This window comes from Thermobia domestica, chromosome 6, assembly GCF_964235325.1.
Source record: "Thermobia domestica chromosome 6, izTheDome1.hap1.1, whole genome shotgun sequence".
NCBI lineage: Eukaryota > Metazoa > Arthropoda > Insecta > Zygentoma > Lepismatidae > Thermobia > Thermobia domestica.
Window position 1 is genome coordinate 53596055 of NC_137459.1, and position 15411 is coordinate 53611465.

Consider the following 15411-nt stretch of genomic DNA (forward strand, 5'->3'; position numbering starts at 1 on the left):
GTTCTTTGGACTTTATGACTATACCTGTGTCGTTTTGCTTTTCTCACTGCCATTTGTATTAGTGTTGCACTTTCTAATACGGACATTACAAGTACCAATTATTATGCATTATTTGCGAGTGTTTTTTCTGATTCTTGTACCATGCAACGCGCAATCGGCTTAATTAATTTCGTTCGAACCTGTGTTGCATATTCTTTCACACACGATACTCTGGTAATACGTCGGGAAACAGTTCCGGACAGAAGGTGACTATTTCACACCGTCAGGTGGTGTCAGTGGCTATAGCTCTGTAACGATGCATTTCCGGACATATGTTCATATGAACGTTTTTACTTGTCTACCCGTAAGGAATCTGCCCCTGAATTTTTGCCGTGTCTTTTTGAAACACCCAGTATAAGCATGAGGTTGATAGCCTTTCTTAATATCATTGATACCCTTATACATGTCCTGAATCTTTTTGCTTTTACTATTATCTTCAAGTTCACTAATTTTAGCTTTCAAAAAATTGCGTTGTTTTGTTCTAAAAGTTTTGAGATTTCTCCCCTGACAATAAAATTTTGCGTAGTTATATCGTTCAGGTTTTGTAGCCAACATAGTTTTGTCTGTTTTCCCTTCTCTGCTAGTTAAGTGCATACCTGGTCGAACCATGGTTTGTTCCTATATATTTTTGCGTGGCCAAATTTTTCTTTTGCTAAAATTTTAATGCTATCCCTGATTTCAACCCAAGTATCCTCAACACTTGTGAATTTCAAACCTTCTACAACCGAGAATCTATTCGAAACTTCAATCTGGTAATTCTGTCTCACCTGGTTCTCCTCTAATTTCTTTAAATTAAATCTCTCCGTTTTCAGACACTGAATATTACCCTTATTCAACGATAATCTCTCTCTTATTATCGATGCTACCAGGTAGTGAATCAGTGTCACAGTTAGTTCATAATTATGCTAAATTGTCTTCTATCTATTAAAACGTGATCAATTTGATTATGTGTTTTTCCATCTGGTAAGGTCCAAGGATATTTAAGAACGTCTCGATGTGAAAATTGTGTACTCATCACGAAAAGGTTTTTAGATATTGCAAAGTTCACGAGTCTAACACCGTCGTCATTACTTTTCTTATGCAGGCTTTCGTTCCGTATGATCGGTCTGAAAATATCCTTCCTTCCTACTTCCACATTGAAATCCTCTAATAGAATTTTCATATGGTATCGCGGGAGTTCGTCAAATACCCGTTCTACTTCTTCGTAAGAAATGTCTTTTATACTGTCATCTTTATCTTCTGTTGGGGCATGCATGCATATATATATATATATATATATATATATATATATATATATAGCAATAATATCACATCACCGACTCTTAAGAGCAATAAAAGAAAGTCTATCATTAATAAATTCAACCCGTTTAATTGCTTATATTATTCGCATATGAACGAAAAAAACTATTTTTATTTCCTTCCCCGTAAAAGAACGTAAAATTTCCGGACTGCACTGCTCCCTTTCCTTCTCATTTAACACCCTGAACTACTAGGCCCATCCTGTAACGCGCCTGCCCTATAAAGACATAATATTCCATGTTCCGAATCTCATGTCCATTTTACTTTGTTGAGGTCGTGCCAAGTTATCAGGTCTGGTCCGAGGCGTCTATGAATGATTTTGAACAAGTAGCTTTTCTCAAAGGTGAAGTTGTTAACCTCACGTTAACCCTCCAAGCTGGGCGACCATCCTTTGTCATTTGCCCGTGACTACTTACCCAATATAATAATAATAATAATAATAATAGTAGTAAGTAGTAGTAGTAGTAGTAGTAGTAGTCGTCATCGTCGTCGTCGTCGTCACATATCCCTTTAAAAGACCATACACTAGTAACGGTACATAGGAAATATTAATGCCTTGTCTTGAAATAAAGATCTCAGTTCCAACAGAGTTACATTTGTTTGTTTAGTTCCACATGTATTAATAGATAAGAATACAAAGTGTTTCGAAGAACGGTGACTTTTTTAAAAAGGAAATCCGTACATACAGACACGTGTTATTGCTGTTTCTTATAAGTTAAGCAGTTTTTACGGAAAAAAGGTAGCAAAGTTAGGTTTAACAACAATATAGTCAGAGATCATATTTAGGAATTTTTCTTTTAAAATATGGAAATTTTTACATTCCAATTGACATATTATTTTAGCAACGAGGATCCAATCGCACCAATAGATAAATGTCACTAGAACTCTCTATAACAAATCCTTCTAACAATGTCAAGTCGAGAAGCCCATGTAATATACACGACAGAATTTTAAAAGTGCGTTCGGAGAGAAATAAGGGATTTGAAAATGAAATGAAATCTTTAAGTTTTACGTCCCACAGTTATGCAGGTTAGGCTAAAGGAGACGGTGATGATGAGAAATGAATGAAATGGTGGAATGAAGAAAGTGGGAGCATAAGCGGCGCCAGGATATTGGTAATGTGGGTGAAGGCTGGGAAGCACAACACATCCTAACATTGTTGCCAGAACGCTCTGCACTATTGAGCTTTAAGATGCTATGTGACGAGCCCGGTGAAAATTAAGCCCAAATTTAGGCAAGAACGGGTATGTCAGCTGGATTGGGAATATACATGGGGCAACGCCTTGGGCGTTGCTCATAAATAAATTCCCCCATATATGTAGGGTGGCCCGAAAGTAGATATACAGTCCCGTACTGATCAACTCATTGCTTTATATATCATTTCTTATTGTTATCCATCAGGTAGACTTACTTACTTTATTATTTGTTCTTAATATCTTTGGATCAAAAGATCCAATATATTTCAGGAAAAAATTTTCTTGTAGGCCTTATATCTCGAGAACTACATATGAAGGGTAAGGGGAAAAAAGAAGGAATGTCACAAAATTGCATTTTCGAGAAAACTGCGATTTAATATTGAAAAGCGTGTAAGAAGAATAGAGTTAGTTACATCTTTTGCCCCTTTTTACATCTACGTATGCATGGCATATATAGTCAAATAGTACCAAGAGTCACCAACAGATAGAACAAAGCACCCGAAAAAGCACATACATGACATTCCTCGTTTTTCCCCCTTACCCTTCATATGGTGTAGCCAAACCAAAAGTAACAATTTTCTCAGTATGATGTACTTATTCCGTAAAACATATGAAAACTCGAATTAGGGACCGTTCAAAAATTGTGTGGCCCCTGAACTACAAAATTTAATATTTTTCATACAATCAAACATTTTATGTACGCCCCATATTTTCAGAACTACATATAGTGTAGCCAAACCAAACTAACAATTTACTCAGAATGATGTGTTTATTCTGTAAAAAATATGAAAAATCGATTTAGGGACCGTTCAAAAATTTTGTGGCCCCTGAACCACAAAATCCAGTATATTTCATAGAATCAAACATTTTCTTGTCCGTAGAAAAAACGAAAACTCGATTTAGGGATCTTCAAAAATTTTGTGGTCCCTGATCCTCGAAATTTAATATATTTCATATAATCACACATTTTCTTGTACGCCCCGTATTTTGAGAACTACATATTATAGCCAAACCAAAACTAACAATTTACTCAGTGCGAAAATTTCGCATTATGGAAATATCAACACGGTGATACTGTTTGGCATACTCTGTGATATCACTAAACACCGTGCGCGTGGGTTTTCTCGGGGTTCTCCCGTTTCCTCCCACTTTCTTCATTCCACCATTTCATTCATTACTCATCATCACCGTCTCCTTTAGCCTAACCGGCATAACTATGGGACGTAAAACTCAGAGATTTCATTTCATTTTTCATTTTTCTGTGAAATCACCAATTTAACAGTGTTGCCAACCTAACGTAAAATTGTATTTTTTAAATGACACTATATCGTGTTATTACATATTTCTAATCTACATGTAAAACAAAAACTTAGTTTTACACACATATTATGCAGTATTGCAAACTCAGGGCACTAGAGTATCACAAACATCTAAGGGGGACGGTGGCTAAGCGGTTGTGTGCTTACCTCTATGGTGTGGGCTCCCTAGTTTGTTTTCCGGGCAGGTAAGTTTGTGGTGGACAACATCGTGCCCGTGGGTTTTATCGAAATACTCCCGTTTTCTCCCACATTATCATTCCACCACTTTTTCCACCATCGTTCACTTACCTCAATCATTTGTCTCCCTTAGCCTGAAACTGAAATAATTTCATTTTTCATTTTACATATATCGAAAAACAACCGAATTTTGGAGTTCCACAACAGTAATTATGCAAGACACGGACGGAGTAACGCACTTCCAAAGTACCTTAGTGTCGAATATTACTGCCATTATATGACATATTTCGAACAAGTATTAACTAAGTTACAACAAATTAAAAATTTCACTTTCTTTAAAAGGATTTTATTTCGAAAAAATGTTTTCAGATAAGTAACACATTCAATTACGTAAGTGGTTTTCAATAGACACAAAGATCGTAATGCCGTTTACAGCGACTTGATATGTTGCTTAAATTGACGTATTTATGGGATTTTTTAAAAAAATTCTTTGATTTTGATTTACTTTGCTTTTATGCAGTACATACTTTGTGACAGGTATAATTACAACAAGTTTTCGGAATTACATAATTTTAAGCAGTATTTCAAACTTAACTAGTATCGGTTCGAGACATCAAATTGCTGTAAATGGAATTATGATCTTCACATCTATTGAAAGCCATCTATGCAATTAGATGAGGTACCTCATGTCCAAAATTATTGTCGTATGTCTATAAATATGTTGTTGTAGGAATATAATTTGATAACGAATTCGCCCGGTATTCTTATAATGTATAATCTGCAAAGACATGTATGTGGCTAATTTCATGTCAAAAGAGCAGTAAATAAGAACAATAAAACGAAAATAAAACTTTCTTGTCCATTTAGCAACATTTTGTTTTACTCATTCTAATTTTCGTATTTATAATTCTTTTCCTATGAAATTTACCACAAATATACATTTCCCGATTTATATTTGTGGTAAATTTCACACATCTTATCTACGTATCTTTTCGAAATAAAAGCTCTTAAAGAAGTCAGTCAAATTTCCGATCCCTTGTATCTTTGTTCCTATTCAATCGAAATCCGTCATATCATGATCATAGTATTAGATACTAAAGCACTTTTAAATGTGCACTGCCACGTTTGTCTCAATTGCGTTGTTACTGCTATAGAGACCATCAAAATTTTGATGTTTGTGACACTGTAGCGTCTTTCCTTTTAAACACTGAATAGTAAATGTAATATTGTGTTTTCGTTTAACATGTAGATTTAAAATATGCAATAACATGAAGTAATGTGATCTGAAAAAAAAAAATAACTTTATGTTGGGTTGCCAATACTGTTAACCTGGTGGTATCTCAGAGTACGACAAACAATATCCCTTGCCGATATTTGCGTAAGACAAAATTCCAGTGATTTTTGTCTATTGGTGTAAGAGTTACAAGGGCATCTTAAGATAATCTGTTCGCCCTGTGTATTTGAATTTATATATACATGGTGTTTCAAAACAACACCGACAACGTTTGCGAGGTGATTCCTGACACCAAGATAAGACAAAAAGTATAGACCAACCTAGGGGCACAAATGCTTCCTTTCGGAGTTATGGGCTGCCGAAAACATGAAAAAATGAACTTTAAAGGTCCATAGCTCCGAAACTATGGGACCTACCGTAGTCGGGTCAAGACTTTACTTAGGAATTAGTATGTGCCCTATCCAAATATTCAAGCTTCAGAATCCCGCGCTACTTCCGTAACAATTTTTATAGAGGTGGTTTGTGAGTACTTCAAATTATAAGAAGGTAGCCAAACTCCCTCTCCAAAAATTGTTGTGTGAGTACCTTAGGATTCTGAAACATTTGTTTTTGGATAACCCACATATAAGTTCCTAAGTGAAGTCTTGACCCGACTATGGTAGGTTCCATACTTTCGGAGCTATGGTCTTTTAAAGTTCATTTTTTCATGTTTTCGGCAGCTTGTAACTCCGAAAGGAGGCATTTGTGCACCCAGGTTGGTCTACACTTTTCGTCTTATCTTGATGTCAGGAATCACCTCCTAAATGTTGTCGGTGTTGTTTTGAAACACCCTGTATATGAACGTATATTCTTGAGTAACTCTGGAATACCTGTAGAAATTTCAACCAGACTTTATAGACATACGACTTATAATCTGAAAAAAAAATACAGTGGGAGTTGGAATGGGTGACATGTAAAAATAATCCAAAACGACAGATAATGGTATGTAACGCTGAGTTTTCGGGGTCGCTGAGATGAAGAGTGACAAATCCGATGCCGTTTCAGTCAAAGTTCAGATCCCCTGGGGGGAAGGGGGGAGGAAGTTGAGATTAATATAATCGAAAACGATTTATGTTAGCGTAGAATCAATAATTTTCGGGTTCGTTAAGTTAATTGGGTCGTCTCCCGATGCCATTTAATTCCAAGTGCAGCCCTAAATGGGATAAAAGCCCCGTGCACTCCTAGGGGGGTTGGAATATAGAACGTTAAAAATACAAATTTTTAAAAAAATATCGATGTTAGTGTCGAATCCATAGTTTTCAGGATCGCTGAGATAAAAGGTGGGTTGATATGAAAAGGTAATCGATAACGACAGATAGTAGAGTCGAATTCACAGTTTTCGAGGTCGCTGAGATGAGTAGTCACATTGTCGATGCTGTTTAAGTGCAAGTCAGCCAGCAACAACAGCCCTGAGGTTAAGGGTGACATGCAAAATAATCGAAATCGACCGATATTAGTATCGAAGCCATAGTTTTCGGAGACACTAAGTTAATGGGTGACAGTCTCGATGCCGTTAAAGTTCAAGTTCAGTCACCAGTGTGGGGTAGATGGATTGAATGAACAATGCATATGCTTTGTTTTCGTCACGTTATCGAATATCTTCTGAAGAAACGTGCAGGAAATTTATAACAAATGACGATCAGTTTCATGCTGCAAAGTGTGAAAAAGAAATATAATAATAATAATAATATTTCTTCTGATTGCTTGCTAAGCAAATCTCTAGTAGGGTGAATGAAACAGTTTGTAACTCCAGAACTAAGGGTCAGTTCTGGTGTTTCCCTAGTTACAGGTGAAACTCCACGAATGTTTCGAATATACACTGAAACTAACGACCTTATCTCCTTATCTAAGCTACTCTCATAGGTAGAAAGGGCAACGAAATCCAGAACGTACCACAGGGTTTGCAAATAGTTAACATGTTCAAATTATAACACCAAAATCATAGCATGCGAATGATTAACTCAGGTAGGCGATAATTATATGTATTACCCGTATATTGCAGTAATACTTTTTACAAATACAAACTATTATTACCACTACCACCACAAGTATTCTGCCATTACTGACAGGTTACTTGCCGCAACGGAGAAGCTTCCATGCCCCACGGACTTCTGCTACCCTCTTTGTCTTCACGTGCGATTTTCCTGTTTTAATATCGTCCATCAATTGTAACCTCCTTCGTCCCTCCTTTCTTGCCATCATACCCTCTAGCATGTCCCTCATGATACAGTTCTTTCTTACCCATTGTTCAAACAGTTTCTCTTAATCTTCTCAATAATATCTCTCCCATTTCTAACACCCTCTTATTCGTTTTCCACTCGACCAAACTAATTCTCTCCATTCTTCTTCACACCCACATTTCGGAAGCATCCAGTCGTTTTTCATCATTTTTACGTAATGTCCATGTTTCTGCCCCACACAATACAATACTCCACACGAAGCACTTTTAGTCTATACGAAGTGTCTTTTTATCAACTCTTTATTCAAGGTCCGACAAAATAAACTTTTCTTCCTCCTAAATGCTTATTTCGCCATTCCTATCCTTCCCACCTTCATACTTCATATCAGCACTAGTAATACTATTTAGATATCAAAAACTATCCACTTGTTCCACTTTCTCCCCTCCTATTTCTAATTTGACACTCACCGCTTCGTTCCAATTACCATGGCCTTTGTCTTTTTAATATTTATTTTAATTTCATATTCTTCACCCCTCTTCCTCAAGTTTTCTAACATCTTACTAGCTGAAATTGCGCTCTCTACACAGCGCATAATTCACATATGAGCATGAATCTCGTCATTCCTCACAACCAGTGGCGTATTGAGAGAGCCTTCCGGGCTTAAGGCTCCCCCCCGAAATTTTATTTCCTATATTAAAGTAAATGAAATACCTTGCACAATTTTCACATTTCCAGAACTAAAGTTATAGAAGTCCCCCCCCCCCCGAAATAAAATCGTAAATACGCCACTGCTCACAACATATGTACACGTCCCTTTACAGACACAAGTGAAAGACGTCTTGATAAAAATCGCCAAAGGGTACCATAAAGGGGAGATTTTTTTCGATTATTTTTTCAATATATCGCACCGTTTGCAAGATTTGAGCCTACTTGCGCTGGAGTTTCTAATTCATGTATGATCACTAGAGACCGGATGTTTAGGCATTAAAAATCTGGGAAATAGGCAGGCAAATAGACACTTAAAATTTTTAAAAAATAGGCACTAAAATGTAACTCGAAATAATGAAGATAAATACTCAATACAATTAAAAAAATAAATTCGTCATAGATAATGTTCAAAGAATATAGAAACACACCTGTTTGATAATATCTTCTACTGTACATATAAAAACGAAGCTTGACATACATTCCATGTATATTTGGTAAACACATTCCCTACATCGCTTTATCAGTACACATAACAGTCCAAATTTTATACACTTATCAATACACATAGCAGTCCAAAGTTTTACGGCTTCTTATCACTACAAGCAACAATTATATTTCTCAGAAAAAACAGAATCCTTTCTTGAGATACTAAATTATATATTTTTCCCCAATAAAGTCTTATTTTGAAAAAAAAATGCATAGAATAAGCAACATTAGGCACTAAGACAATTATTTAGGCATGAATGGGCGAAATAGGCAAAATAAAATTGGCTTAAATTGAAACTATAACCCCACACATAAACTTCAAATTTTATTTTTGATCATATCTTTAATATTAAAGAATAGGCCTTTTGCCTAACATCCGGTCTCTAATGATCACTTGTGATGTGTTTTCTTTCTTCTTGCATGGAGTATGTAATAAGCAAATACATCACACATACAATTAATTATAATGTCAGTCATATATGGTGTTCATTGAGCAAAACACTCCCAAATAATAAAGATTCATCTGGAGAAATGGTTATCTTAACTAACTAACTAACTAACTCTATGGCCTAGAACCCGGAGGTTCAATGCCGCGTTCACAAAAGCTCTCCACTGACTTCTACCCTTAGCTAATTGGATCCAGTTTCTACTTTGTATTCCTATCACAGCGAGATCCATCTTAATATTGTCCTCCCATCTGCGCCTAGATCTTCCTAATGGTCGTTTTCCGATCGTCTTCCAGTCAAGACTTTGAAAGCGTTTCTACTTTCTTCCATTCTAGCTACATGACCTGCCCATCTAAGCCTCCTAGACTTGACGACCCTAACAATGTTGGGTAAACCATATAAATTATGTAGTTCCTCGTTATGAAGTTTCCGCCATTCCCCATTCCCGTTCCTCTTGGGTCCGAATATTCTTCTCAGGATCTTGTTCTCAAATACTTTCAGTCTATTTTCTTCCCTCAGAGTAAGCGACCATGTTTCGCAACCATACAGAACAACAGGCATGATTATCATGGTATCTTAAGCTTCAAATGATTATCTTAGTTTTTCATTATCATTTGGACATGAAACAAACGCCTGAGAGATACTACTCCCGTATACAATTATGTGGTGTTGGAATATATAACTCGTAGGATATGATACTTTGCATTTTAAAATTTCAACACTTCCAGTGTATCCCTAAAAAATGTACTAAAGAAATAACGGCCACATTTTTTTTTCTAAATATTCAATTAAAACGAGATCTCCACAAAATTTGGAATCGACAGTGAAAATGGCACGTTTCTAGCACTTGTGGTTTTCGAGATCTCATAGTCGAAAAGATTGGAGACAAACATATAAACTTTTCTTTAGAGACAAACATATAAATCTAGCTTTTTAATATGTATAGATTGATTTTCTTTTCAGATTCCGCAACAAGTGCCATATCATCTACAAACTGTATACATCTAATCATTCTACTTCCTACCGAAATGCCGTTTTGGTTATGTAGGCTCTTCTTCTCTATTTCTTCTAGAGAGATCTTAAAGAATGTTGGTAAGAGACAGAATCCCTGTCCAACTCCCCTTCCAATTGCACTCTCCTGTCATTTCCTCCTCTATTCTATTACTTACTTACTGGTTCATATATAAGTTTCTTATGAGTCTTCGATCCTCTTATTCCAACCCAACCTTCTTTAGAACTCCTATCAACAATTCCCAATTTACGCTGTCAAAAGTCTTTTCTAGATCAATAAATACTACAACACCTCTTTCCTTTTCTATAAACTTTTCACCGATCATTCCTAACAATCCAATTGCATCTCTTGTGCAGTTACTTTTCCTGAACCCGAACTGTTCCTCTTCAACTTTTTTATTTGTTCCTCCATACAATCTTCTCTTCAGTATTCGAAACAAAATTTTTGCTGCATGCGATATGAGACTAATTGTTCTACAATCCTCACATCTCCCTGGGTTCGATTTCTTAGCCATTGGTATCATGATTGTCTGCAGGAAGTCTTTTGGACACTCTCCTGTTTCATACATTTCATTGAAGAGTCGGAACAATTCTTTCTTGCCATTGTCTCCCATATTTTTAATGAATTTGATTGGTATATTATCTATCCCGGTTGCCTTTTCATTTCTACTCATCCCGAAGAATACTAAATACTTTATCATCCTCACGTACTTCATTTTCTACTTCAACATCTAGGCCATATGGTCTATTTCTATCCTCATATAATCCTCAACATATTCTTTCCATCTTTCTAAGACTTCACTTCTCTCCTGACTACGTTCCTATTCTTATTTTCTACTACGATTATAATATCCCTTGTTTCTCCGAAGTTAGATAGATTTCACGTCCTTCTACATTTCATCATATTTCTCAACTCTTTCTAATTCTTATATGTTTTTGCATTTTCTTTTGTAAAACTCTTCCCTTGGTCTGTCTATTTCCATTCGTAACTTGTTATTTAACTTTCTGTAAATCTTTATGCCCTCTTCTGTATCAACCCGTTTCCATGTCTTCCTTTCCCTCATTTTCTGCAACATCGATTCCGTAACCCATAGTTTCTTAACCATTTTGTTTTCGCGGTAACCTCCTACTTCATCTGCAGCCTGCTGTATGTAATATGCTCCCACTGTCGGTTAGTACCTGTGATTCGATCTTTTTTAACGAAAAAGATTTCTTACTTCCTCGTTTTTCAACTTTTCATTATTCAACATCTTGTTGCCTACTTTTCTTCTGCCTACATTTTTCAGTTAAATATCCACATCAGCCAGCACAAGATTATGATCAGAGAAAATGTCGTCTTTGGGGAGAGTCTTCGCGTTCTTCAAACTATTCCGATATCTAACGAATCATAACGTAGTCTACGATATCTTCGGCGTCTATTGAGGATTTCCAGTATCTTCTCTTGTGCTGATTGAATCAAGTGTTCCGAATTACTAGTGAATTCTGTCTACAAAAACTGACCAGTCCCTCTCCCCTTTCATTTCTTTCGTCTAAACCACATTTGCCTACGACACTACCTTCCTGTTTTTCTCCCACAATTGAACTGAAATCTCCCATTACCATTACGCAAGCACCCTTCTTCTCACTGTCTATAAGTTCTATTTTCTCATAATTTTTCTCTACTTCTTCAGTTGTATGCACAATTGCAAGTGCATATGTCTGCATCAGCATTAGACCCTTCATTTTTCCTTTAAGTCTTAATATCATAACTCTATCATCAACAAATTCTATTAGCGCAATCTCCTCTTTTAAGCGCTTATCAATAAGTGTTCCTACACCATTATGATCGCTCTTTTCATTACTTGAATAAAACATTCTATATCCTTCGCTGTTCAATACCCCATTATCTTCCTATCTAACTTCACAAACTCCTACCAAATCTAGATTTGCTTCATTTCCTCTTTAAGATCTTCTAATTTTCCTCCTTGTAACACGGTACCTACTTTCTATATCCCTATCCTAAACCTTTTGCTCTTGCTTGTCTTTCTTTCTCTTATCTATCTTCCCCACATCGTTACTTTCTCGTCCAACAGTCCTTCCCAAGACATCACAATCCCGGAGATCCAAATGGGGGATATTTTACCCACGGAACTATATTTTGACCTGCGAAAGACCATTGTACGTACGTTCTCTTTTTGCTGTCAGCAAACTAGGGAAAAATAGTGATAGTTTCGTGTTGCCTTTCATCCCGCTGTACCCAGCCGTTAAAGCCACTCTGACCACGCCTGGGACTAATGTCCAAGTTGCTGTGCCAATTACTATGATTTCTGCCAACTTGGTTACTGGAGAACTGCTGTCTTCTAATACGTAAATAATAAATATTCAGTTCCTGTATTAGAAAAGCGTATCTTACAATCTACTTTTTTTTGTTTGTTTGTTTGTTTGTTTGTTTGTTTGTTTGTTTCAAAATACACTTGTTTTGTGTAAGTTGTCCACCTCTCTACTTTGACCACTTTTCAATGGAACCGATGGTGGCGAACATAAACAAGTTTCACTGCACTTCATGTAAGTATTGTATATCCTGGCTATCGTAGTGTATCAACACCACTGGACATACACATATACTAGAATAATGAGGGTCATTTTGGCTACAAACACAATGTCAAAATGCACCCACGGAATATAGCTATGCTATCACACACAGAGAGCAATGAATACCAATTACAATAAAACATTAAATGGTAAATCTCACGAATATTTGTGTAAATAGAAAAACTTGTTTGTTTTTGAGTCACAAAACTGTAATACTGTAATTTTTCAATGAATTGATCAGGTACCATACGTTATTAATACCTGCAAAATATTCATTCAGCTTATACAGTATCTACAACACGATTTCTCACTTCCAAAGAAGCCACAATGCTTACATATAACCATATTTTACTTCATTCATCTGTAACGGAAAGAAACGCAAAACCAAGACTGAGAGCAGTACAAAGTTAAATCTATTTTCATCACAATTCCAACATAAGGTCACATACATACCAGAAGTGATATCAAACCTCAATAATTCAATACTAATGTGACATATCAGAGAGTTCCAGTCTAAATATGTATCTCTGGAATTAGTGAAACAAAACAGTAACAATAATCTGGTTGACTTACGAATTACTGAATAGAAAACAGTGAAAATATTAGCAGTGTAACACTAGCAAATAAAATGAAATGAAATCTGAGTTTAATGTCCCACGATTATGCACCTTAGGCTAAGGGAGACGATGATTAAGACAAGTGAATAATGATGGAATAATAGATGGAATGAGAAAGTGGTATGAAAAGGAAGTACCCTGAGGAAAAAAATAAGACACGATGTCGTCTCATGTAACATTAGGAAAGTACACTACAAGTGCTTTCACTAAATGCTTAATCAGTTAAAGAAACGGAGCGAAAACAAAGGAACGAAAAAATAACCACGAAGCGTTGAGGTGGGAGTAATTTCAGATTCCGGACTCCAACATGTCCACTTAATGCCTTCGTAGCTGTTTTTACGTTTATTTTATTACTATTTGTTTTCTCTATTTGATTTCCTCCGTATGAATGAAACATTTAACGAAAGAGCATACATACACGAGTAGTGTACGTTTCTAATGTTGTGTGGTATGATCCGTATTGGAATCCCTTTGTTGAAATCACATATACATTCAAAAACGTACATGTTGTGAACCTTATAATAGTATTGTAGTTAAAAAAGAAAAATAGAAATGAAATCTTTCAGTTTCATGTCCAACGATTAATGCTCTTTAAGCTAAGGAAGACAGATGATTAAGGCAAGTGAATGATGATGGAAAAATTGGTGAAATGTAAATGTGGGAGGAAATGGGAGTATCCTCAGAAAGCACACGGACACGATGTTGTCCACCACAAACTTACTTGGCCGAAGATCGAACCAGGACTCCACGCACCACAGGTAAGCGCTCTACCACTAAGCTACCGTTCGCCCCAATCAATAGAAAAAAAAAAAAACGAAAAAATATCTACTTTCATTTTATATTTTACCACTTAAATCTATATTTCCGTTACCCCAATAAATCCCATTATTTGTTAATCCAACTTCCACTTTTCCCAAAGTATTCCAGATATTAAAATCTAATATCACAATGTCTGGATAACGTTATTGTATTTATCAAATACTGTGCTACCATGTACCCAAATGGTTCCGGTTTTTATCCGAACAAACGCAATTGGATAAAGACATGAATTAACAAGTACTAGGCTGCGCGTCAGGAAATGGCAATGCAAAATGACTATCCACCACTTAAATTAAATGTGAGTTTTCTAGCAAGTGAATGCTCTTCATGGGCTCAAACACGAAAATAAATAGTGTTCAGTAAAACAGTATTATATAAATGATTTCGTTTGTTTATACCTAACTGTAGATCAGTTATCACCACGTAGGCTGCGGTGACAAACTACCCAACCAAGAAGAATATCCCGAAAATACATGGACTATAATGGTAACAAGTGTAATATTAAAATAAATAAATAAATAAATAAGAGGAAAAGTAGAAACAGAAATGCACTATCAAATCTAATTCCTTTTCAAAAAATGGCACAGGTCAGTCCCATACATAAGCAATCATACCTGATAAGGGATCGTCTTGACTATCAGCATCAACTTCGTTATCCAACTGAGACATTCGAACAGCCGTATCAGGAACAGAGCTAAGATAGGAGTGATTATGGCGATAAATATGATGACGGTAGCAGTAAAGTATTAACGCTAAAATCAGGAAAAATCCCATTATTCCACCAGCAACTGGTCCCACTGGAGCAGATTTGAAAGGCAGCGAGTCTTCTGACGGTTGGGGATCTGCGAATGAAAACACATCACAATAGTCAAATCGCTGTTTACATTTAATAATAATAATAATAATAATAATAATAATAATAATAATAATAATAATAATAATAATAATAATAATAATAATAAATTTATTCATCACGAAATAACAAACATATGTCCAATAACAATTTCCTATACATATCCATAAGCTGAGAGTAGTTATTGGCAGTAGACAAACACTTATACATAGGTATATCAATTAAACAAGGTACACATTTAAATATTTTGTGATTCCTAGCAGTTGCGTAAAGAACATGCAAGTTAACAATATTAATTACTTGTAGTTCACCAGTTATAATTTAATGCAACACTTTAAGATTATATAAAGTTGTTCTTTCTGATAATTTTAAGAATCCAAATAAGTGCCTAATTTCATCATTGATTTCGAGTGATAA

At 35.7% G+C, this 15411-nt stretch overlaps 1 protein-coding gene across 1 annotated transcript in view; it reads right to left on the reverse strand.

Moving 5' to 3' along the window:
* LOC145687996 (VWFA and cache domain-containing protein 1) overlaps positions 1 to 15411 on the reverse strand; it is a 91329-nt gene that overhangs the window by 17733 nt on the left and 58185 nt on the right. The window contains exon 17 of the mRNA XM_081761651.1: positions 14756 to 14983. Within this exon, the coding sequence (XP_081617777.1) occupies positions 14756 to 14983 (228 nt within the window). The remainder of the gene's footprint in view (positions 1 to 14755; positions 14984 to 15411) is intronic.